Genomic DNA, 26,359 nt, shown 5'->3' with positions numbered 1-26,359 from the left:
GAGTGGGTTGCCATTTCCTTCTCCAACGCACTCTGCAGTGAGGGTCAAAGTCTGGTCCAAGCATGGTACCACTACTTACTAGCTGTGTGATCCTGCCAAATTACCTTCTTTATCTGACCGAGCATTTCTTGGTCTAGTTTTACAGTGGTCCTTTAACCACTTGTTCGATCCCTATGCCTCAGTCTCCTCATCTGTAAAATAGGGCTATTTGGGATATCATAGGGTTACTGTGAAGATTAAATCATCTAATATACATTAAGTGCTCAGAACACTTAGTCCTGACATTTACTAAATACTCAAAACTAACAGCTAATGTCTAGTCCATGGACTATATACTTCATGTTCAGATCGTTTCTGAGCTCAATTTCAGGTATGTGATTCTGTATTAGTCTGTATTTTGTTAAAGACTCTCCATTTAAATACAGGTTGATATCTGCTGTTACTGCTCTACATTAATACATTTTAAAAAGCTTTGCTCTATATATTTCACAATATCTGTGGAGTAATTTGCTCTTTGCCAAGTAGTATAACTGGTTGTGAACACAGAGATGAGTAAGAGAAGCTCCCTGTCTAAAGGAACTGACAGTGAGTGAGACAGACAGACACAGACAACGACGACTGTAAGCAGTGATAACAGTTATGAAGAAGGTTCTGTGGGAGCCCGCCAGGAGAGAGCAGAGTCTTACCTGGTGGTAAAATCAGGAGGAGCGTCCTGGAGGAGATACCATGTAGCCCAGATCTTCAGGGATGAACAAGACTAAGCCAGCAGGAAGAAAAAACAGGGCATTCCAGGGAGAGCAAGCTATAACAACCCGAAGACTGGAATTTGGGAAAGTGATAGGAGGCAGGTGTGGAAATGTAGCTTAACTGCAAGCTGCAGGGTAAGGAGGCAAGGCTTGAAAGGTAGATGAGCCCAGATTGCAGAAAGCTTTGAAAAGAGTGTGGCTTTCATTCTGCAGTCAGTGGAGGAAGGATACAAACCCCTGGAGGTCTCCAGGAACAGAGTGCCAGGGGTCTCCGTGAGGGATAGGGCTGAGTGGCGGAGAGTGAGCTTTGGGGCCATAGCACCTGACTGCTGCCACGAGTCACTCAGGATATCGGAACCTCAGTTAAATTCCTGAAAGTCTACCTGGTCATTATTTTTCTAACCCTTACTTTAGGTAAGAATCGCTGAAGTGCCTGGGTTAAAGTGCCCACGCATGGCCCACCTGCAGCCTGTGGTTCAGGACATTTGCAGGGGGGCCTACATATGTGCCTTTTTAATAAGAACACCAGTAAACTCGGATGCAGTTGGCCTGTCTTCCATAAACACTATTACTAATGCAGAGTACCCTATATTGTACCTTTGTCAGTATCAGTCGAAGAAGTGGCAGTCTATGCTACAGGTTAAGAAACCAAGGTTCAGAGAGTAAGCAGCAGACACCTCGATCTAGACCTTCTGGTAACAGGTCAGCAGCAGACACCGAGCTCTAGACCTTTCTGACTCCAAAAGCAGTGCTCTGCTGCAGCTCCCATCACGTGGACGCACGCATCTCACCACTACTGGCCGTGGGCATTGGTCTGTCAGTGATCGTGACTCAGGGGATAACCACGCTCTCATTGTCCCCTCCACAAGCTTGGCGCATAGAGCAGTAACTTCTCCTCGGCAGCAGCTGTAGCCTTTGTCTCTCCCACACCCTCATTCACTTTCCACAAGGGAGGGCGACTCATATCTGGTGATTTGGAGGAAGAACCGAGCAAGGACAGACTGACCCTTTGTTCTCTTTTGGGGCCAGCTTGCCCCCAACATGAGTTTGTTCTTGTCTCCAGTTCCACTGGAGGTAAATTCCCTGCTCCTGTTGGGGAGGGCTGTGACTTAGTGGTGTTCAACATGCGGAAGTCAAAGCAAGTCCAAACTTGTGTTGTGGTTCAGGCCACTTTCTCCATCCAGCCTGATTAATAATGAAGCTCATATTCTGCTCCCCATCTGTCCAGCTCCTTGTCTCCTGCTGGACTGATTCTTGACTGGAAGAAGGCCTCAAAACATCAACCATAACCAAATGTGAATGTAATCTAATTATACTTCTAAATACTGACTTCAAAACTTTTGAGGGTTAAATCGCATTGTTGGGTTACCCCCGCCCCTCACTTAAAAAGGTGCACTGCCTTTGACTCTACAATTCCACTTCTAGTAATTCATTTCAAAGAAACAGAATGTGTGCAAAGACATACTTAGAAAATATGCACTCCATCAGATGTTGCTTAAGATAGAGGCAAAAAAAAGTGACACTATCCAAATGTCTTACCAACAAAAGACTGATTATAAATAAATTAGGCAATACATTGCTGCTGCTGCTGCTGCTAAGTCGCTTCAGTCGTGTCCGACTCTGTGCGACCCCATAAATGGAAGCCCACCAGGCTCCCCCGCCCCTGGGATTCTCCAGGCAAGAACACTGGAGTGGGTTGCCATTTCCTGCTCCAATGCATGAAAGTAAAAAGTGAAAGTGTAGTTGCTCGGTCGTGTCCAACTCTTTGCAACCCCATGGACTGCAGCCTACCAGGCTCCTCCGTCCATGGGATTTTCCAGGCAAGAGTACTGGAGTAGGCTGCCATTGCCTTCTCTGAGGCAATACATCAGGCATCATTAAAAATGTTATTACAGAAGAGTAAAAAAGATATCCACTGTGTACTGGTGGGAAAACAAGCAGGAAAAAAATGGCATATGATGCTTCCATGGCCATGAGTATATAACATATATATTTATGTATGTTTACATGTATTTCTAAATGTGCACAGGAAGTGGTCTAAAAGGCTGCATGGTGAGCTTTAACAACCATCTCTGACAGCAGGATCCTAGGAATTTAATAATTTTTATTCCTTTTGGTCATCTGAGTTTTCTAGTGTACTGCTTTTTTAAATGAAAGTATTTTCTTTTTATTTTCATAAAAAATAGCTAAGTATTACTGAAAAGAAACTGCCAACAAAATCTTCAAAGTAATAATTTTGGGTTTTATATTTTAATCAACATATGATTCATTTAATCAGTGTTTTATGTTCCAAAAGGCAGTAATGGTTGGTTATTTTACATGACAATTAACAAGTCTTCAGATCTTAAAAAGGGAAGAGCCATGACTCGGTTGCGTACTAAACTGAAGCAGGTTACTACTGCCCCTGAGGATGGGCTGTTATCTTTAGCATGGAGATTACTATACCCAGCCACAGTTTTCATTTGTGCAAACTGCCTAGCTCAGTACCTGGCACATGGGAATACTTAAAAAAAAAAGTTAGTTGTTCTCCCTTTCAAAAGAATTTGAGTTTTAATTTTAAACTTTTTACTTATACAAAAAAAAAAAACTGAGTAAAAACCAATTTAAGCAACGTCTTGGAGACTAGATTCTTTTCCTAACTCTGTCAGCTATTTAGCTGGTTAGCCCAGTTATAGTAAACAGTAAACATTTTTCACTCTGGTAAAAATTTTTACTTTGGTACTGCTGGGTTTGTTTCAGACTTAAAAAAAAAAAAAATTCTAAGTTTTGGAGTCTAAGACAAAGTTTGACACACTTGAGGTAAGATCACAATACGTTTTTTCCTTGGTCCAAGTCATATGAACTACAGTGCCAGAAGCTATGTGTTCATAATTATTACAAGGTACAATATATAATGTTTAAAACTGGAGAAAGCTAACTCTACATTGATATATATATTTAACATTCATTGAATTTTACTGAGAGAAAAAGAAAAGTCTTGAAAGGATGGAAGCTGGAATTTTCCAATGAGACTAGAAAAGCACTGATTTCTCCTTGCTGCCCGGCCAGCCTATCCCCTTGGACCTGATTTTTTTAGGTGCCAGGAAAGCAAGAAAGACTTAAGTCAGAAGAAATTTCCAAGGGGAAAGAAAAATAACTCGCCTGTCGTCCTCTACATTCACAAGATGTTCTTAAATCTCTTCTCTATAGATTGTTCGCAGTGGGGAGAAGAAACCCAGCTCTCAAAGGATTAAGGGAAAAAAGTCTCCTAAATAAAAATCAATTATTACCCCAATCCAAGGACTTAAGAGTCATCTGGCAATTTCATACCAAATAACAGAAGGATGTAAGAATTTTAACAAATCTTTAATTTAGAAATCTGTTCACTCATGCATCTCATTCCCTTAGTAGAAGAAATGGTGCTCTCCTAACAACTAGGAGAGAAAAAAGAGCCCAGGAGAAGAAAGCTGTCTCCCCAAAACTTTTATTTACACAGATATTTTCTTAAGGTTATCGTAAGGCCTCTACCCAGTCATCCAGATTCTAAGTCAGCATGGTGACCTGTAAGAAACAAAAATTTCTCCCCTTTCTCAGGAGCTTCCTAAGTACAGTCAAGTACCTTTTATGGCAGGATTCCTACCAGACTGGGATGAGACTTGTGCTTTGCTTCCTTAGCTAGAAAACGGAGTGCTTTCGCAGGGTCTGTGCCATCTGAATTGCACACCAACCATATAAGGTAAGCAAGCCAGACATTAATATGCCTCATGATAAACAAGGAAACAGAGGCTGACAGAGATCCAAGGCTCTCAGAGAGTGATCGAGAGTGATGGACATGGGACTAGACCCCGAATCTATTGCCATCTTGCCCAGGACTTCCCTCCTCCACAAGCTCAGCCTTCACAAGGGACTGCCTACCTCCACCTAATAAAGACTCAAAAATTTTGGTCTCCGTATTCCCAAAGGATATAATAAATTTACAACACATACTGGTCTAGAAAAGTCAGTACTGATGCTACTACACATATTTAGAAAACACATGCAGAATTTTTAAGTGTCTCAAAATACGTCACCTGTTACTGAGAAAAGAAATATCCTTTCTATCTGGGAAAGAATAAAATGAATTGAGAAGCATTAACCATATGATACTGCAACATAATTGAAGATAGTTTTCTTTTTATTATGACTTCATTTCCGTCTCAAGTACCCTTCTGAAAAAAAGCATTTACATCATCTCTTCTTGTTCAATTAGGTTTCCAGGACCTAAGTAAAGATAAGTACTTCTCAGGATCAGTCCTCAAATGAGGACCCAGTCCCATTCTTTTTCACTCTAGCAGGGAGCTCTCCAGCTGACTGTTTTCAGCTATTACTCAGAAACCTGACATTCTGCAAGCAATGACTCTGACTTCTTCATTAAAGACGTGGTTTAAATGGGTTTTTTTTTTCACTGATGCAACAAATCAAAAAAAGTACAATAATAAAACACTAAGGATTATTTAGTAGACACCTTCAGATTTTCATATAGGATTTGGTTGAATAAAGACAGATCCTTTGGACATATGCAAAAACCATACATGAAAATTTTCTAGTATGTTATTTATTCAGCCAATCTACTGAAGTGTCTATTCTGTGCTTTCCTAACACATAACTAACTCAAAGTTCATCAGTAATCTCTGATTAACTGATCAATTATCATTTGCAGTTGGATAGGCTTTATTGCAAAAATGTTCAGGATTTTTTTTTTTTTTTAAAAGACATAAAAATACCTTTGTTATGTCAGCTTTTAACAGTTTTGGTAACTATTTCATACAGAAGCTGACAATAATAACAGAAAATTAAAACTGTGCTAGAGCCACTCCTCTTTTTAAATTATAGCACCTTCCCTTTATCCACCCCTCATATAGCAGAGTCGACAGTTCCCACAGGAACTTCATAAGGCCACAATTAATGTTTAAAAAGTGATCATCAATCTAAAATATATTTTTTAAATTATTTAAATAAAGTCCAATGGCTGGTACAATACATATAGCTAAAATCTCATAAGAATTAAGGCCTAAACGAAGTGTCTGAGGGTGTGTCTGGTTATAAAGCTGAGAGTTAAAAAAAATAATTGAGTAAGAACCTGCTGGGACAGTACAAAGCATTACCAAGTCTCTCAATTGCTACAATATTAGCTTTCTACAGACTGGATCGGTCTGGCATGATCACTTAAGGATAAATTTAAGATACAAGTTTGAAATGAGTATCTTCTTTTAAAAAACATTCAGTTCCACAACAGCAGCACCTACATAATGCTGAGTTCTACTTTTGCCTTGGAATCAAATATATGCGCTTTTCTGCTTGCACAAGGACAGTGCTGGCATATTTTCTCTTTAAATTTCAAGTTTATCTTGAAATCAAAGGGAAATCAGTTTTATAAAATTCTATCTATAATATGCAAATGAGGAGCAAGGGGAGTCAGAGAGGAATGGAATGATCCCATTGCTTAAAAAAATGCCAGTCACATACATCAGAAACAGTTCTGCCTAAAGAACTAACAGGATTAGTTAAAAACAAGACTCAAAGAGTTGTAAAAAATTTCTCAGTTGATATTATGAAGAATACATGTGAGGTAACAAGTTGACGTCCAGATAGAGCCATTTATGAGGTCCTGACTAGGTCCTTACTCTTTCCTGTTAGAATTACACAAGTCTGTCTGCAAGAGAGAAATGGATCAAAATAATGGGATTGATGAGACCAAGTTGAGGACCTGCATGTGGGCAGGGGGAGGGGAACTTCAAAGAGCAAGATTTTCTGCAAGTTGGCTTAATAGTCTTGTTTTAGTGAAACTGGGTTGTTCTCATGCCTTTATGAATGAACAAGAAATTTCAAGGGTCATTTCGAAAAAACCTATCTGACTAAGGATCACACTTCTGCCGTACCAGTCATGCAAGGCAATATCAACTCCTGAAAGGTCATGTCAGCATGGCACCTGGGACACTTGAATTAGCATGCCAGTCAGTCATAAGATACCTAAATTATCTGAAGGGGGAATGGCAATCACTTCCAATTATTCTGACTGTGGTCCTTTCCCTACTTTGTAGCCGTACAATTAAGATGAATCAAACAGAAGAGTCTGGGCCTCTGAGGAGCTTTCCCACATATTCTCTTGAGATTGCATTCAAATCTGAGATAGAATACACTTTCTAAAATTTAACTTCTCCTGAACTTAAGGTAAAGAGGAAAATTTCATGTACTTAGCTTCAAAAAGTAGACAACTTACAGTGGGAAATTTTAAATCATTAATCAGTAAGTCACATGAGATAGCTCCTCAAGGAAAGTGAAAAGACACTTAAAAATTCTGCTGAAAATATGAGCCAGAGTCTCTCTGAACGGAGTTAGTAAGTCATTATCTTCCCATCAATGACTGTTTCTGTGACTGTTTTCAAAGCTATGCCGTAGTGTGAGAGACAGATGGGTAAGCATTGCCTTACTGATCAGATATGTTCACTTAGTTCCTTAATTCCAGATGTGAACGATGACAAAAATCTAATTTTAACTGTAAGCAAACACAAACGTGGGTGGAAGCTGGTGGGGGCAGGTTAAGACAAAGTTCTAAGAGGGATAATTCTGCTCATTAGATGTCAAAATGTTGACCCCCTCCAGGTAAAAACCATACCACAGAAGTGAGTTGCTCAAAACAATTATAAAAGAACCCTGAAGCATTTTGAGAGCAAAAACAAGAAAAATAAATCTACTAAAAATAAGAAAAGATGATGAAATTCAAACACAGACATCTTCCTTTCCCACCTGAAAATCCATCCTGAGAAAGATCACAAAGAAGCCAACGACGCAGTCAGCAACACTCCTGCCCAGGTGTTGCTGCGGTTGGTGTGAGCCGAGCAGCAACGTCTGCTGTCGCTTCCTGCACTGAGTCTGCTGCTGTTCCTTCCCTGAGCAGCCGAAGAGAACCGAGACGTTTCTCTTCAGAGGTGTTAAACATTTGGGTTGCTTGAGGGACAAATGGAAGTTTGACACCTAAGATGAATAACCACAGTGCGTGAGGCCAATGGGAACTTTCACTATGTAAAGGCAGCCAAGCTCACTGTCTCACGGCTTTCAGGCACACAAGGGCCAGGACCCAGCACAGGAGGCAACCAACTATGTAGTCCTTTTTAAGACATCGCCATTGGCCTCCAAGGATTTTCATAAATGAGACTCAGAAAGAAGGTCTTGGGAGTATGCTTTTAATAAACTCTCCAGGGCCCTTGCTCTGAAATATTTAAGAGGCTACCGCATCTTCTCACACTCAGTGAAAATGACCATCCCAAGCCAAGGTTTACTGTGCTTTAAGAATTCACACTGACACCAAACATGTTATTATTATAGGTGCTTTCTTGCTAGGCCCGCCTCATTTATCTGAACAAGAATTCTTATTTCAAATTCTATGAGACACCCATTCACAAGATTTCTAGTATAGACACACCTCTAAGAATTCCAGTTCTGGAAGGATGTAATTAGCCAATTAAAATTTTCCTTCAGATGGGGGGAAAAAAAGCTTGAATGGCAAAAGTGGTTCTCCTGTGCAGGTAACTCTATATTTAGGTCATGAGTAAGGGCTGTGTGAGCAAATGTATGTCAGTGTTTGTCTTAAAAAGAGCAAATGCATACGGGATTGTTAAAATAAGCTACCAGCAGAAACACTCCTGTGCGTGCCAGTTGGCCATGGCTGGTATTCTCTGCATTATCTAAGGTTACAAGCAAACAGAAGATTCTGTGTGGGCAAGGGGCAGTTGGGTTTTCCCTCACCACCATCCCCCAGATGTTTTTCTAATCCTAACACCTGAGGGCAGCAGATACAGTAAACAAGGGGTTGTTTGTGATGCAAATCCAAGCCACAGGGCTGACAGGGACCGCTCCCACCCTAAGTCCAAACACAAATGGTCACCCTGCTCCTGACACCCTGGATGCAAACCTATTACTGTGGATGTCCGCTGCACAAACACTCAGTCCTGCTAAGAACAGAGTTAAAGAGCAAGAGGCAGAAGTGTGGTTGGGGTGAAGAGGAGGGGTTGCCTTCCGGTTAAAGTGCTTTGGGACTTAGCATTAAAAACAGCTGTTACATATTAAAAACAAAAGACTTCGACCCACTTCGGCTGGACCCTAAAAGAGAAAAATTGAACATAGTCTCGTGGTTAAAACTGCAAAGCTTCTGGAATTGGGCAAACTGCAGAATACTGGCAAGAAAAGATGCCTAAAATAAAAGTGTTCTAAAGTGGAACAGAATAAAAGCAAAGCAGCAGATAGGAGGGGAAGGTAACTGTTTCCTAACCACACCCCTTTCCTCCACTCTACTCCCACCAACATTTATTCTGGCCACAAATCTTTCCTAAACAATGAATGACTGTTCAATTCACTGACCTCAAAATTTTAATATATACACTAACAATAAATACTTTCCATTCTATCAATTTAAAATGATTAGTATACTGAGGGGCTAGGGGAAAAGGCTGGTTTAAAGAGGAAGAGCAGCTTAATTTTCAATATTCTTGGCAATAACAATATAAATAACAATAGATTTTTATTCTATTGACTTTAAAAAAATTATTGCCTTGAAAGAAGAACTGGCTGAACTGAAGAACAAATTCCACAAATACTTATGAAGCATTAACTGTGTTCACAGCCTAAAAGTGTAAGATTATTTTAGTGGCTATTTTCTATTGTTACCAAGTCAGAGACTATAGCTTGATTTGTTGGAAAGATTATTTGTTATATTCTAAGAAGCCTTCAGCAAAAATCTTCAGTTATTCCTTATCTAAAATATAGTCTCCTTCCCCCACCCCTTCAAAACATCAACAAGAAAAAAATAGCCCAACTTTAAATTATCTGATATGCATGCATATCTAATTCAACAGAAACAAAGTCTCCTACAAATTTTAAAACTCAGACGCATTTATCTGGGTGGTCTCTAAATGTTAAAAACTGTATTCACTTTTACTAGTTCATTCACTTTTTAGGTAAGAGATTCATATGTACCACACACACATTTCTATCATTAAATATTTGAAAAGCCTTTTAAAATAAAATGTGAAATCACTTTTTCCTATAACAACCATCATAAGATTTCCTAGATCTCCATTTTAGCTTCTATGTGAAAATTGGAAAACTCTTATTCCCTACTTAAAGAGGTCAAATATCTTTTTGAAATTCATGGGAAAAAATAACTTTTAAATCACAGTGCCCCCCAAAAAGTGGTCATATTTCCTAGATCGATCTCTTCAACAGCTGAGGGCCACAGATAATCAAGATAACCACAAATACTCTTTATTTGTTCATGACTGATTAGGAAATATTTCTCTTTTCTACTTTGGAGTATCTCATGGTTCCCAGATTCTGTCCACTGAGATATCAGTGACAGTACTTGCCCTAGATGCCTTCCACTGATTTTTTTTCTTTTCACTTGGTGAAAGCACTGGGCTAATAGGGCAAAGATACAGGTTCCATTTTATGATCCTAGATTTGACTCGCAGGAGGGCCAGTTAGACTGAAACATCATCCCCAAAACCCAAACAAATACGTTTTGCACTGGGGTTTGGGTGGCACAGGGGGAGTGAGGCCCAGAAAGAAGGTAAATATATTGATGGATCAGCAAAAATCTACCACTACCTCCAAACAGATGAACCTCAGGGAAAACTCCATTTCACATTCACGTACTAAACAAGTTATCCTTTGGATGTCTTCTGACTATATACATTGAGGTTTCCATGTTAACCATAATGTATAAGGCCGTTATAATGCCTCTACATTTTTAGAACTTAAAAGTTAACTGAGCCACCACTTAAAAAATTTTTTTTCATTAAGAGTTATTTTCAAGCTATACTTCTTAGCAACTGACAATAAAGTAAAAATAGCTCATTGCTCCCCTACACCTAAACTGATTTTAAAGAAACATTAGCTAACACAATAAAATGAGACACTGTTTTAAAAGCTGAAGTAACATTCCCAATGTTCAGTTCCAAGTGAGCCAAAGGAATTCTGATTTTACATAGCTTACCGGCAGTGAAAGCCATAGACTACTTAGTTAATTGTAAGATTAAATCAATTTCTCTCTCTCATCAGAGTAGAAAGCATAATACTCATAAAATCATGAGTTTGTTGATTTAAATTCACTTGACATCATGATAGTTCATGATCTGTTTTTCTTATTCATCTTAACCAATAAACCAAAAGCTAATATCCAAAAGTCAAAATATCAAAAAGTAGCACCATTTTAAGGCAGTCATTCCTTATAGCATGTCTTATTTAGCAACAACTGGTCATATATAACGAGAGCATTTGTTTTGTTAAAAAACAAACATTTTGTCAAAAATACAAATTAATTAGCACTTCTGAAAATAATTTGCAACATCAGCATGTTACTCACTGTTCTTGGGATGGGTGGCGAAAGAGATCCATTTGACATGTATGGGTCATTATTCATATTTGGCATCATTATGTATCCAGAATAACTCGAATAAGAGGGTCCCTTACTGTAGAGACCTCCATCTGGATGCTTTCCTAAGAGAAGGCAAAGAACAATCAATAATGCTTTGACTTCCTTTTATAGCACTGTATTTTTTCATTGAAAAGTTAATCGTTCTACTACAGACTTTACATAAAAGATTTGTTTACAAAATATTATAACTGGGTTATTATGCTCTATTTTATATTGACAGTATTTACTCTCTTAAATGGCTTAGCAGTGAACCAGATGTTTTAAAAACATGTGGTTCAATTTACTTCCACTACTGACTGGTGTTTTTACAAAATAAGTGTTATCCATCTAACTTAATTTGCTCTAATACTAACAAACTGGACTAAGAAATACAGACACATGAAAAAAGGCATACAAACCTATAATATAAATACACTAGACTATTCAGCTATACACACACATATATATTTATACACTTAAAGTTACACTCCACTTTATAGGCAAACTCAAAAATTCTACCTGTACTTCTGGATTTCTGGAAAATTTCTAGATTTTACTGATGGAGCAAGTTGTGTCTAGCATATGGGCAACTACCCAAATTTATGAAGGGTTAACTCCAGGAGACTTCATTTTATGTGCTACATTTATATTACACTGCCAAAGAAAAGTGTGTTTGCGTGTGTGTGTTCAGTGTATACATTTCTCCCCTTTTATCTGTGTATCTACTTTGTAGCTCAGAAGGAAGCTTGATATTATAGTTCTCTTCCTTTCTTCCCCTGGCTGACATGTATGTGCGAACCCTTCATTCTGGTCAGGCCAATTGTAAGTAATTAAAGGAGAACAGAAATGCAGGCTGTTCGACAAGGGAACCCTATAGATCACAGATTCTTTTAAAAGTCACAAGGAGTTCTTCTTAAGTCTCAAAAAAAAAAATACAGGATTTTTACAGTTTTGAGCAAGCATCAGAAATAGGGAGAAAATCCATCATGTTTCATATGCCTTGTTCTTAACTTTAAGATTAAAGTGTTATATTTTCACATATTAGATTATTCTTTATTAGTCTGCGCATATAGTGCCTGCCTTCTCACTAAAACAAGAAACAGCAAACAAATGAAGGCCCACTTGAAACTATTCCTGTTGGAAAATAAATCGGTATAGACTGTCACTCTTTGTAAAAATGCATGAAAAAAAAATACTAAAGATCTATGACAATCCGAATATTAGGGAAAATGAGGAAAAGAAAAATACTCATTACAGACATTTCTCTTCCATAAAGAATCTGGAAGCCAAAGGAAATTCAAAGGCCCTTAACTCATTCAGTTTTAGAATTATGGAAATATGTATTAGAGGTAAGCAATAAGTTTTCTGGGTTTTCTTTACCATTTTGCTCAAAAAATGGGCACAATCTTATTAAATCTGCTTTGAGTTTCTTGGATGCAAATAAAAATAGCAAAATGTACCAATATTCACAAATTGTACATGTTAAATAATAAAGTTGGGAGAAGTAGAATTAATATCTTACCATCATCAGGATGTTCTCTGGCCTTGTCATGGTACGACTCCTGAGAGGTTTGTGCTTGTCTGGCCACCTACCAGCACAAATCCCCACCCCCAAAAGAAAGAAAATTGCTTTAGAGTTTGTGACAATGATGATACAAGCGCATATCCACTGGTAACTCAAAAGAGGGGGATTAGATGCAACTCAGTCTACCTGCTTTACTGATCTAAGGGGGCAGGCTCGGACTGAGTCCTGGGAAACCTTTTCAGTGTGTTCCTGAAAACTACCTCTACAGTACTAGAAACTACAAATGACAATAATAACTGAAACGAACTTGTCAACAATCCACACGCTGTTCTGACCACCGTTTACTAAAACACATCAAGACTGCTTGGACACCTAACATGATAGGAATTTGAGTGGCGGGGCTTGTTCACTTCGATAGCTTCTTCAACCACTATTTACTTCAGTCAGAGCTGATTAAAAGCAGGCTGAAATATCATCTTGCAACTGAAAATGACATTTTAAATAAAAACAAGCCCATGACTCACAAACCGGGGGTCTTAGGCAACTGTCCCAAACCAATCACAGCAGGAGCTCCACTGCTCCTAAGCTACCCCATGGCTGTCAGTGTGAGCTCACAAGAGAAAAGTGAACTATTCTGTGGTTAAAGGAGGAAAACTTGAGAGTCGAGCTACAGACATCTAAAAGGTAGCCCAGCTAATATCAGCTCTGGTAACCACCATCCACCCAGACTCAACCACGTGCAAATCGGTGGTATTACCCCTTCACCATCTTCCTTGGGTTTGCCCCATGCCCACTTATCACCAGCAAAAATGAACAGATACCTGAGTTCTGGGGCTTCAAACGCAGCGCCCTTCTCCCCAAGGCAAAAACACGTAGAAAATGTGAAGTGGGTGGCAGATTTATTTATAGAAAAAGGAAGGGCAAGGAAAACGGGCAGAAATTTGAAAAAGCTGTTCTACAAATATGAGTTTGGCCTCGAGTGTTTCAGAGGCTATTTGGTTCCTTGGACATGTGTCCTCCCAGTGACCTCCTCTCCCCGCCCAATACACAGTCACAAATCTTTTAAGTGTAGTTAGGTATGCTCTGGGCAACCCCAGTTTCCCCCTTAAGTTGGTATGTTGAGATGAAAGATTCAGGGTAGAGAGAACATCCCAATGTTTTCCTCAGGAACCAGGCCCTGGGCCTTCCAAAACGCGTTACTCACCCCTGCCATTGGATAAAGAAGGTAATTCTGAGGTGCTCTTAAACTTGCTGTTTAAAACACAAAATGTCTCCGCCCCCAAAACCACAGGCTTTCTTTTTGGGGGCAGAAGGATGCCATTTAAGGAAAAAGAATATACCCTCCAAATTTCTTTGGAGGGAAAAAGCGTTGGTGAAACCATTTGAGTGTCAGGACTTTTCTACCGGATTTCCTCCAAAGCGTCTCCCAGTTGTTGAACAACGGTGGCCAGTGGAGTGTCCGGTATCAGGGTCCATCCGCCTCCCCCACCTCTGAAGCTCTCCGCGAGGCCTGAAATAGCCCTTCCGCGAGGTCCCGCTCGAGGCTTGCTCTCGCCAGCACCCACGTGTCTCTATTTACTCTACTCGGGTTACCAACGCTATCGCCCGCAGCGGGCCAAGAGATCTGATAAGCGCTTTCCACCCTCCCCTGAGTGGGTGCCCTGGCTTCCGCTGCCTCTCTGACTCGCCCTTCTTCTGCATAGATTTAAGGCCTGATTCGGGCCCAAACTTAAGCTTGCTTTTTTTCCCCTTTAAGTGGCGATGGATGGGGAAAACCAGCCGGTAGTGAGAGAGCCCTCCTGGGGCGGCTCAGCTCGGCGCGCCCACGGCTCCGGCAGCTGGCCCGGCGGCCGCGAGGACCCGGCTCCGCACTGCCCCCGCCGCCCGGGCGCGCGCCCCCTCCGCGGGCGGGCCCCGCGCTAGCCCCGCTCGGCGGCAGTTGGGCCCGCCACCCCTTCCTCTCTCCCTGCGGCTCTGCTCGTCTGTACCTAACTAAGCCTTTGGTGGTGTACCCACTTTTGCAGACATCTACCGAGAGATAGCGGGTGCACTTTGTTTTCCGTCCTACGGAAGAACTTCTCAGGAGCGCTGTTCAGACATCCTCGCCTTAATGCACCGCACCCCCTGAACCCCACCATAAAGGCCGAAGGCGAAACGTCAATGGGTTAAGCGCAGGTTCTCCTGGCCGCAAACCAACGGTTTAGTCACCGAACGCCAAAACTGATACACTTGGACGCTTCCCTGCACACCCCTCCACCCCACACACAGGAAGAACGCTGACCAGAAGCCCAGCCACCCCCCACCCCGCTCCCAGCAGACCTACCCGGGACTCGGGCTGCCCGGCGCCTTCCCTCCCTTCCTCCCTCGGCTCTTTCCCGGGATCCGGCACGCCTCTCAGGGACAGGGCAGCGGCCAGCTCACCTCGTGTCCGTTGCTCGCCGGGATGATTTCGGATTCGTTAACCAAGGAAGACTTGATGTCGGCTAAGTCACCTTCCTCTTCAGGGTGACTGATCTCGGCGAAGATCTTCTCCTTCTGAGGATCGCCCTCGTCCTTGAAGGGGATCATCTCGTCCGTGGCGCAGAGTTCCGGGTCCCCCCCACCGCCGCCGCCTGCCCCGGAGAGTTGGGGCATCCCGACCACTGTATAATCTCCGCTCCGCGGGGGGAGCACCCCAGGCAACAGCAGAAAAGAGAAGGGATCAACGAAAAGGGGGAGAGGAAAAGGAGAATTGGAAGGATGCGTCAGGGAGTAGAGCGGGCGGAAGCCGGGCTGGAGAGCGCCGGGCTGGCAGCCCGCAGCCGGAGCTGCTGCAGCGGCACCCGAGCCCCGGTGGCCGCCCGCGCCTTCCCACTCGGCGGAGACCGATGCCGGCGCCCGTCCCCGAGGCCGAGCAGCACAGGGCGGCGAGGACCGCGGCGGCCGGCGCCTCTGGGGGCGTCTGTGCCGGGCGCTAGGCTAGGCTGCCAGGGCGGCCGCCCCACGCCCCCGGTGTCTCCGGGGTCTGCGCGCGGAGGACGCCGGTTCTGGAGGAGATTCGACTCTCCAAAGTGCACGGGAGGGTCTGTCGGTGCGACTCTTCGCAGATCTCTCCACCTTAGCTTCCCTGGATGACGATCCAGGAGTTTGTTTCCCGAGAAAAGGAGCGAGCTGGGCAAAACGGCCCCGTTTACCCCAGTAGAGACGGTGTAAGCAGAATCAGAAGATAATGAAATGTCCACTTCCTGGAAGATTAAAAAAAAAAAAAGCCACCCGGGTTGGAGATGTCCGTTTCAAAGCTTCTTATTTCCTTCCCTTTCGCTTCGGTTTTCCTTCTCCAGGCGCATTCAATCTGCCGGAGGAGAAGGTGGGGGGCGGAGGAGGAGGGGAAGAGAAAGAGAAGAAGTTTGCCAAGAATAAAGTTTGTGCCGGCGAGCGCAGGGAGTCGGCAGTGGAGGGCACTACTGGGTCTCCGGGCGTCACAGCAGGGACCTCGGACCCAAAAGATTCTGCCGGGAGCTGGAGCCGGCACACACACACTCACACACACACAACCCGACTCCTCTTTGTTCCCGGCTCGAGTTTCTTCAGTCTGGCTCGCTCGCTCTTTTGCTCGCTGCTCTCCACGCCTCCGCCGGGCCGCTTGTCAAAGAGCTGTACCCCTCCGGTTCGCCCGGCCGGGGGGTGGGAGACGCCCGGAGCTTAGCCGCGTGCGGGGCTGCGGATGCGTCCCAGCTTCTTCGCCGCAGAGCGCGCAGCCTGGTCCCTCCTCCGCGCCCTGCCCCGCAGGTGAGCGGCTGCGCCTCCCCGCCGCCTCTCCTCCTCCCGCGCCTCGCCGGCGCTGAAAAGCTGCCCACTTGCGTCGCTTCTCCTCCCCTTCCCCTCCCCCGCCTCCAGCTCTCCTTGGCTGCCCGCTGAGGTGGGGGGGAGGGGGCCGGCGAGAAGGAGGTGGTGATTGAGGACTTTTTTTTTTCTTTTCCCAGAGCCTGTAGGACGAGTCCTAGGTTTGGGGGTGTGTGTGTATGTGTGTGTGTGTGTGTGTGTGTGTGTGTGTGTGTGTGTGTGTGTGCGTCCGTGCGTGCGTGCGTGCGCGCGCGCCTAGGGAGAAGATTCAGGCAACTTGGCTAGGGATGGAAGGACCCGGCGTTTCTTGTAACCCACGAGAGGCACGCTTTGCCCGCATGAAATTGACAAGAAACTCTGCCCCAGCGGTTTAACTTCATCATCTAAGTGTCTCTTCTCTTGTTCCCTTCCCACCCACCCCCCTCCTTCCTCCGCCAGTCTCTTCCCCCACCTCTTTTCCGCCTCTCCCTCTCCCTCCCTTGCTCTGGCAGTGGGAAGAAGATGAAAGAGAAGCCGCCGCAGCTGTGATCGACACCACATTGATAGATGCTCTGACAGAGGGGATGAGGCGGGAATCGGGAACACAGAGAAGGAAAAGGGGAAACAACACATTGCTCAACTAATAAGAGAGAACGGAAGCAAGAAGAACAAGAAAGAGTTGTGGCTTTCCTAAATACATGTAAAAGGACAAGGGAACACATGCTAACAAAAATAAAACCTCCAGACTTAACGAGAAAAAGAGGAGGGAGAAAAAACCGAAGACTGAATCTTAATTATCGCTTTTTAAGCAAGATCTTTTTCATTACATCCTCACCATAGGATGCTCACACACAGTTACACTAGGTCGCTCGTGTATTTTCCAAGATACATGCCACAATGTGTGGGAACCTCATAAAGAACCAAAAAAACCACCCAAGTGTGGGGCGGGGGGAGGCAAAAGGACCCAGGAGAGTGAAGCTGGTAGGAGGGAGGACAGGGCAGTCTCTGGCACCTCAGACTTCGGGCTCAAAGAGACCCTTGAAGATGCAAATCCAAATTCAACCTCAAAAATTTCCCAGCCTCCACCGTCTCTTTGATGCATTTTGTACACGGACAGGACTTTTAAGGAGATGCTTTGTGAAAGTTACAGTATAAACGAAGCTGAAGTTTGAAAACACATCACATTTTGTTCCTTGGCTCTCAAACTCCCTCAGTTAAAAATCCAGGCAAAATTATTATACCCAATACAGTAGCCATCTGTAAAACCTCAGAACAGTAAACAAGAGACAGGAAGAAATGTGTCTCCATCTCCCTTAAATTGAAAATGGGGAAAACATTACAGAATCAGACTTTAGCTCTGTTATATAGGAATAGCCATGTAAAGATCCCTCTTCTTTTGTGTAAGGAAGAAATTGCATGCTGCTAGACATCCTATGAGTAAAGACATTAACAATGCTCTAAGTGAGCACTCAAAATATCGCTTATTGGTAATTACTTGAGATGGGAACTCACTAGGAAGCAATTTTTAAAACTATCATTTAAAGCATTCAGTTGGTCTCATAGAGCATGGCCACTAGTCACACGGAAAATTTGTCTCAGGCTCAGTTCAATTCAGTTCAGTCGCTCAGTAGTGTCCCAGTCCTTGTGTCTCAGGTTAGGGTTACATTAAAGGGCTGGTGCTGGGAGCCAGAGAGAGTAAAGCATTAAATCCTCTGCAAATAGGTGAGAATGCTATGCCTTAGAGAAATGATTTTCTACAATGTGTAAGGCAACACTAAAAAGATGGGGGGAAACCCAATTTTACTTTTTGGTTGGTAGCATTATGCAACTTCATTAGGCACCAGTGAGTGTAATGTCAGACATTTATTTCCTCTGTTTTGGAGAAGGAAATGGCAACCCACTCCAGTATTCTTGCCTGGGAAATCCCATGGACAGAGGAGCCTGGAGGGCTACAGTCAATGGGGTCTCAGAGTCAGACACGACTTAGCGACTGAGCACACATACCCTCTGTTCTAAAACAAATATGGGAAAACAAGGTAAAAGTCGTCCCATAAATGCGCCAATTCGACGGACAGGAAAAGAACTGGAAAATGCAGTTTGACCAAAACAGCCAGAGTAGAGACTCCTTTTCATCAGACTGTCAAGGGGTGGGGGAGGGGGGATTTTCTGAAAGCCAAAGAGATTAAATGACGACTCCTACATCTGCCCCCCTCCCCGTTAAAGTGTCGCAACTAATTCGAATCCCATTTACTCCTTCATGTTAATTTTCTGGACTCCCTGAGTCATTTGGAGCTCAGCTCCAGGTGTCCTGGAGATTAAGAGCTCGAGAAGATGGGAATTTTTGGAACAATAACTAGTGGAACTGTTTACTATAAGGGCCGAGGGTAGGTGGCTGCGTTTTGCATTTTGCGGCAAACCTCACCTTTGGAAACACTGTTTCTAACGAAATTACCCAACGTCTTACTCTATTTGCGTGACTGTTTTCCCTCCCCGTGGCGTGCGGGGTGTTTCGTTCGCTGATGTCCTTAGCATTGTTGCAAGTCTTCTGATGAGGTGCATTTAAAAGGGGCTTTTCTAGAAAGCATTCATTCAAGGTTTTTTTTTTTTTTAAGCTTTGTCTGGGAGGGAGATTGACATTTCCACGCGAAGCCTGTCTCTTCAGGGAGAAAAGCTGGGAGACACTGGACGGGCGAGGCAACCCCGGGGAAGAGGTTCCTTCCCTCCTTTACAGGTTCAGTGAAGTTCCTGGCAAAGGTATTTGTGTCGCGGAGAGGTCTCTTCTAAGAACATACACAGCTGCCTTTTGGGGCGCAAGGTCCGGGAGCTGGTGGGTGTTGCGAGCGAGAGACGCCGCCGCCCCCTTCTCTCGGATGTAGAGGCAGGTTATTCGTGTGAACTCGAGCGAACGACTGGAGGTTAGCTGTTGCAGGTTCACTCCTTCAGGATGTGGGTTTCAGGGGGCGTTTTGATGTGATTTAATTCCGACCGTGAAACAATTGCTAAGGACTGGATTGCCGTTGGTTTTTCCCCTTTTGGTGGCTTTGGTTGCTTGGGGTTTACATTGGGAGCGAACTGTGACTTGTTTTATAGCAACACTTCCTTCTGCGCCGGGCGCCGACGCCCGCGCTGCGCGTGGGGGGCGAGGCGCCCACCCTGCGCCGGAACAGGGAGAGAGGGGGGCTGCAAAGACGGTTCTCGAAGTCGGCAGGGTGCATACAGCCCAGCCCCCCGCGGGTGCGGACAAGGGGACTAGACTGACCCCCACCCACACCAGAGACCCCTCCTACCTGTGGGGGGAAGGGGTCGCTGCCAAGTCAAGTCAGCTGCAGACACGCAATGAGTACTTAATTACAGGGAAGAGAGAAAAGCGCGGTGCCCTTCAGAGCCCTCTCCGCCTCCTCAGCCCTAAGCCCCCGCCTGGGCTCCGGGTCTCCCCCTTTGTGTGGCCTGGACTCTCTCCCAGCGACAACTTTGGTGGGATCCCAGAGGAAGGAGGTGGCCGGAGGAGGGGGTACGGAAGAGGATGCTGGAAGAGAGAGACGCGAGGGTGAAGGGCTAGAAAAACGAATAATGTGATTCCAGGGACCGAACACCAACTCCCCTCCAGTTCCCACCCCGGCGTCACCAGGGGACTAAAGCTGTGGGCATCTTCAGTTTAACGGACTTTTCGGAAAGCGGGGGGCGGGAAATGGCAGTTTGTGTCCCAGGGGTTCTTCCGCCTCTTCTCGCCTCCTCCGAATACAAACAAAACTCAGCCCCCCAGCCTCCCCCCGCCCTCCGGGGTAACCGAGGACTCGGGGGACCGTGGAAACGTCCTTCCCCAATCCGGCCGCCTGCGGACGCCCGGCTCCCGCGGGGCCGACGCTCGTTGGCGCCCGCAGCCTAACGCGGCCCCGCGGGGTCGGCTGCAGGAGCCCGCCGCGCCCGCGCGCCCCCGGAGTCCGCCGGCGGCGTCTCCTGCCACGGTGCGGGCCGGGCCCTCCCACTGCCCGCGAGGGAGGGCCGCATCCCACCCCACGACCTGTGGGCTCGGCCGGCCAACCCTCTGCCCACGCGCAGCGAGAAGAGGCAAGTCGGGGTGTTCGCGGACTAGGACTAGGGGAGCCCGCGATAGGCTCAGAGAAGCGGCGGAGGTCGGGGAGAGGCCTGCCACGCGCCCTCGCGGCTCGGCTTCGCGTCCCGACCCCCCGACAACCCCCCGCGGGGACCCGGCCTCCGGCGCAAAGGAGTCGGCGGGAGAGCCTGGAAGGAGATCCCCAGGAAGGGATGGCACGGGTGTGGGAGCTGGAACACAACTGGGCCGCCGGGACGGCTCGCCTCCTGGGCTGGACGTGAAAGTCTTTTCCCTCCTTTCTGAAAACTTTTCTCAGGCGTCTTTCACTTGGTGTGAGGACCTGTCTCGGCCCGCCCTCCGGCCCCTCCCTCAGCCGCCGGGGCCCCCGTCCACGCGCCCTCGAGCCGGGGACGCGCGCGGAGCCGCCGCGCAGAAAGGCCGCCCGCGCGCGCGAGCCGCGCCTTATATCCGCGGAGGGCGGCGCCTGCGCGGGGCCCGGCGCGGCGGCGCGGCCTTTGAAGTCCCGGCGGCTGCCGCTTTCATCCTTTCTTTTTTCCCTTGCAGGCCCCTTTGTGTGACTAAATTTGGAAAGAATATGGATCCGAGCCAGTCTTTCCACGTGTGCTCCCAGCTCCCAGCTGAGAAGGCCAAGGGTTCTCTTCCGGGTAAGGAGACAGGGAGAAAGATCAAAGAGTTTGGGGAGCTGGATCTGAAATGTGAATTGAAAATAAAAATCAAGCCTGGACACATTCCAGTTTCTAAAGCAAAAGCAACCCTCAGCAGAGGCCGTCTGGCTAGGACTCTTCTGCCTCTGCTTGCTATACTCTTTCTTTGTCGCAACCATTTTTGAGCACATGGAGTAAAATGAAGAAGACATAGGGAAACGCTTAGTTTCTCCAGATTTTGTTTTGCAGTAATTTTATTAGGGAAAATATCTTGTTCATAATTGCCGTTATGTGAAGTCGAATTTCTTCAGCCATAAATATTATCTTATTTCAGTCTGCTTAGCACTTTCTTCTGTGGCCACATTTGGGGAGAGAATGCTGACACACACGTGTGTACATGTTCCTTGTGCACAGTGCTGCTTTTTCTACACACCGTACAGTGTGCCATGTAGTCTGGAAAACCAGCGTTAAGACTTATTTTACCAAAGCACTCACTATCAAAACTAGTATCTATGATTTGATGTCCTCTCATTCATTGACTTTGGAAGTCTTTTCTGACACGTTGACTAGCCAGAAAGTTTCTGTCTTTATAGCAAAAAAAAAAAAAGAAAAACCCTCTAAGGTCTCCTATTGAATGGACTTCTTGAGCAATATTCTGTTTTTCAGAACAAACCAACATGAAGAGACAGCTTTGCAATAGTGTACTGCAAAGCATCGGAAATCCTGGGTTGGAGGTGGGTACAGTCACTTCCCCTCATGCTGTGGTGACCTCAGGCAAGCCATTTAACCTCGTCCAGGTTCAGTTTCCTTTCTGCAAAATACATATAATAATATCCTATGTGACAAGACTGTTGTAATGATTCAGTGAGGTAATGCATGTGAAAGTATATGCAAATGTCAGGTATGAAGCAAAGATGACTTTTACGCAGCCCTCTAAGTGTCAAACAAAAAACTTTTAAAGCACTAGCAATCTTTACCACAGGACCAAATGGGGGTGGTTTCACACTTAGGCATCTCTTGCTGTGACCCTCGCCACGTCTTCAACAGTTGTGTTGTAAAGGCATCAGAATCACCTTTAGAATCACTCATCCCAGGAGTGAGTATGGCGGGAGAATGAACACTCCGGGAAGAGAGGGAATGTGCTTTAACTCTTCCTCATGTTTATGATGGACTGTTAATGAACTGATAAATGGATGAAGAAAAATGGCACTGGTATAGACTTTTTGGCTGCGCCTACGGCATGCAAGTTTCCCTAGCCAGTGATCTGTGCCCTCTCCAATGGAAGTGAGGGGTCCTAACTTCTGGACCACCAGGGAATTCCCTAGATGATTTTTTTGTGAGGCATTTGACACAGCGGACAATGACTTTGTAAAAAGCTTTGGTAATGTGATGGCCTATGAAAGGCTCTTCCCTGGTGGCTCAGACAGTAAAGAGTCTGCCTGCAGTGCAGGAGACCCGGGTTCAACCCCTGGATCGGGAAGATCTCCTGGAGAAGGAAATGGCAACCCACTCCAGTACTCTTGCCTGGAGAATCCCATGGACAGAGGAGCCTGGCAGGCTTCAGAGTCGGACACGACCGAGCGACTTCACTCACTTGTGAAAGGAGCAACACGTATATGGATAATATACTCAAAACAACAGAAGTAAGGATACAAGAGTGACTAGAAGGGTTATATAAGAGGTGTTCTTGGGACACCAGAAACTGTTTCAGAATTGAATGTGATTACGTGTCTTAGATTGAGGCATCTCAAGTTTACAAGGCAATAAAACTTATGGCTGGGGCTGGGTGTGAAGTGACAGGAGTGCCGCATGCGTAGCACTTCGGGCATTTAGCTGAGTGTGGTTCATGCGTGATCCCAACCCAGGGTAACCCCACCGATGGAGTCATTTCCTGAGCTCCACCTCCCAGTATGAATTTTTCACTGTGACCTGTGCACCAAGTGCTGGAAGCAGGAGTAAGGGGTGGTTCCCAGTGTTCTGCTCTCCTTTTACTTTGGTCCAAGGCTGCTCAGGTATAGCACCCTTTTGAGATGTTCCAAGTCTTTTGACTGTCTCTTCTAGCAGCAACATGCAAATTTCACAAACAGTATTGAAAGGACTCTACCGCAGTGTGGGGTTGGGGGAGCACTTAGGAGGGGAAACCTTCAAATTTTAATGTATCCTTTCCCCAAAGTCCCAGATGAGACAGAAATACTGAGCAAGGGCACTTCAGTCCTTCCTTTCACTCTTCTTTATGGATGCAGCCATTTTTAAAATTTATTCTTGGCTGAAAAAGGAACATGGGGCCAAGGCACTGAGGGTTCTGTCTTATTTTGGGGGGATCAGTAGAGAGGCCCTGAAAATACTCAGGGAAATCCTGGGGCCCTCTGGAAGAAAGTAATTTCTCTGAAGGTGGCAGTGGGGGCATGACTAAAGGATTTTTCCTATTTTTATAAATCTGTTTCCTCAGCGAATATGGTAATAAGGGTGTTTCTTGAATCGTGGTAAACATACCTCTTAAGATGGACAGCCTCTGTAGTCTGCTCAGGCTCCCTGGGCTGTAGGGGCAGGGCTCTGGGCTCTGTCAGCATTGGGCCAGCGCCTAATCCCTGGTTTGAGGCTAGAAGCCAAAGCCACAACCTTCTTGCCTAAAGGCAAGAGCAGTACCAACAGAGCCATATGGAGATTAATGCAGAACAAGGTCATTAGTCTCATTGTTTATCCAGTTACTCCTAGCACAGATTTGTGTAAATTTCAACTACAGTGGTTGCAGCCTGCCTTTGATGTGTGTAATCTGTACATTTTAGTGCTCCAGGAAAGTGCCTGACTGACAGGAACTACATCCAGTACCCAGAAAACACATCTACACAGGCATAGTGAAGCGTGGAGCTGAACAATTTTCCAATGAGTTCCATCCAAGTAAATAAACCAACCTGGAGGGTCAGGATTGAGCCTCCTTTTTATCATGACATGACTTTTGGGGTTCCTTGTGATTGATTTTTTAATTGTTTTCATTTGAACCTGGGTACCTATTTTAAACCTTCATCTACCTCCCAGAAGAGGAAGGACTTGGCCTACTTAACATTTAACCATGAGGATGCTTTCTTTTATTTGAACTACTTCTGTCCATAAAAACAAACTTAGTGAGTGGAGTTATTCAGACTCATTTATACATTTATCCAAGATACAGCTTCTAGTTCTTTCCTTAACTCTGCCTTGTGTGTGCTGTTATTCTTAAACTCAGAATTAGCAATTATGAGAGTAGTTCAGAAGGTAGCCAGAGCCAGTGCAAATAGTTTAGGCTTCAAAATTGTCATCTGGCTCAACAAAACACTTTTCTTTGGCAAAAATGAACCTAATTTGCTTGATCTGAATCTGACTTAAAGGTCCTGCAATCTCACTCTGCCAATTACAGATCTCAAGTCCACTTCCCTTAGGTTAAATTGGCAGAAAGCAAAGGACAGAGATAAATTACTATTCTATGAAGCTTGATAGTGATTTTTGACTGCCAAAAGATAACTTTACAGACTCTTAAATATGCTTTGAGGCTTAAATTGTCCAGATATTTGACCTTTGCTGTTTAAATTCTCTGGATAATTTTTAGATTATTTTACTTTGTAATGCAGGAACAGCAAATCTCTAGTGGCTGAGTCAGACAAACTTCATAAGACCTCTCTTGCCCTCCTGCAGTACCCTCCTAACATGCCCCACAACAACCACAACAGCATCACAGTACAGGCCGAGCCATTTCCTAGTTGTGGCTTCCAACCCACTCCAGTGTGTCAAGTGCACTCTCTCACGCGTGCGCACACACACACACGCACACACACACACGCACGCACGCACGCCCACCCACCCCTTGGTCATTTACCTGTTGTTGCCTCAGCCCAGAAGCTCCTGGCCAGGCTGATATTCGCAGGACTCCCTTTTCCACTTCATGTTTCTGCTCAGATGACAACTTCTTAGACCTTGTCATCTGAAAAATAATCCAATCCCATCTCACCCCAAGTCTGGGCACTCCATCTTTTACAGGTTTCATCTTTTCCTCAGTCTCACTGCCTGATATAATTTTTATTCTTATTTATTACCTTTCTCTCCCACTAGAATGTAAATTCTATGAGAGTAGGGACTTTGTTTTGCCATATCTCCACTGCCTCCAACAGCCCTTGGTGCATAGAAAATATACGAGGTATGTATTGAATAATGAAATAATATAGGAACTTCCCTGGCAGTCCAGTGGCTGGGACTTCGCCTTCCAATGCAGGGGTATGAGTTTGATCCGTGGCCAGGGAGCTAAGATGCCACATAAAACAGAGACAATATTGTAACAAATTCAATAAAGACTAATAATGGTTCATATAAAAAATCTTTTTAAAAATGAATAAAATGAATTATTATAGCCTTTGAACCTTCAGTGTCCTCATCTGTAATACCTCCTTTGTGGAAGGTCACATATATTTGGTATAAAGTTAAGTGACCTATGATATAAGCACTGAGTAGGTAGTAACTATAATTGTGTAGATCAGCACTGCCGATACAAGTATCACACAATTTAATTTTAAATTAAAAAACTAGAAGAAACACTATTAATTTTAATAGTACATTTTATTTAGGCAACATATCCAAAATATTAACCATTTCAATGTATAATGAGAGATCTTATATTCTTTATTTTATATTAAGTTTTTCAAATTTGGTGTGTTGTCCACAACACTTGAGAGTGTGCCTCTCAGGTCATTTGGAGGGCTCAAAAGAACATCTGTAGTAACACAACTGTAGTCTGTCAACCTTTAATGACAAGTTTTGTCTGGATCATCTTTATAAAACATCCCCTCCCCAATACCTTGTACAATTCCCTCAAAACAGTAGATGACAAAAAGATGTATCAAAGAATATTATAACAATATATTGTTATATACTTTTTTCTTCGCAAATATAGGCTTTCAACTTTATTGGAGAGTGAAATAAGTCTGTGAACCAGCTTGAGATTGTTATCTTAAGTGTACTATAACAATGCTTTGCACGTAATAGGAGCTCAGTGAATAGCTGTTGTTCAAGTGTGTTGCTGAATTGTTTCTCTGAGTGTTTTTTTTTACATTGTATATAATAGATTTACTATTAAACCTTGGGAAATATGTAAGTTGAAGATTTCCTGTATTA

At 44.5% G+C, this 26,359-nt stretch overlaps 1 protein-coding gene and 1 long non-coding RNA gene across 14 annotated transcripts in view; one reads left to right on the top strand and one right to left on the bottom strand.

Moving 5' to 3' along the window:
- The window catches only part of LEF1 (lymphoid enhancer binding factor 1), a 122,295-nt gene extending 105,773 nt beyond the window's left edge, over nucleotides 1–16,522 (bottom strand). For 5 of the 13 annotated variants that reach the window (XM_042251146.1, XM_042251149.1, XM_042251148.1 and 2 more), the window contains exons 1-4: nucleotides 15,122–16,522; nucleotides 12,698–12,764; nucleotides 11,125–11,258; nucleotides 7,512–7,739 (exon numbers count right to left, since the gene is read on the bottom strand). In XM_042251146.1, the coding sequence (XP_042107080.1) occupies nucleotides 7,512–7,739; nucleotides 11,125–11,258; nucleotides 12,698–12,764; nucleotides 15,122–15,334 (642 nt within the window). In that variant the 5' untranslated portion in view covers nucleotides 15,335–16,522. Of the gene's footprint in view, nucleotides 1–7,511; nucleotides 7,740–11,124; nucleotides 11,259–12,697; nucleotides 12,765–13,904; nucleotides 14,274–15,121 lie in introns of those variants that run through there. The other 8 variants (XM_012179539.4, XM_004009636.5, XM_042251153.1 and 5 more) reach the window with 3 other exon arrangements.
- Nucleotides 16,523–21,030: 4,508 nt separating this feature from the next.
- Nucleotides 21,031–26,359, top strand: part of LOC132659928 (uncharacterized) — a 74,809-nt gene continuing 69,480 nt past the window's right edge. Inside the window, exon 1 of the long non-coding RNA XR_009600991.1 lies at nucleotides 21,031–21,220. This is a non-coding gene — a long non-coding RNA (uncharacterized LOC132659928). The remainder of the gene's footprint in view (nucleotides 21,221–26,359) is intronic.

This window comes from Ovis aries, chromosome 6 (genome assembly GCF_016772045.2).
Source record: "Ovis aries strain OAR_USU_Benz2616 breed Rambouillet chromosome 6, ARS-UI_Ramb_v3.0, whole genome shotgun sequence".
NCBI classification, from domain to species: Eukaryota; Metazoa; Chordata; class Mammalia; order Artiodactyla; family Bovidae; genus Ovis; species Ovis aries.
This window is presented reverse-complemented; position numbering and strand designations above follow the sequence as displayed.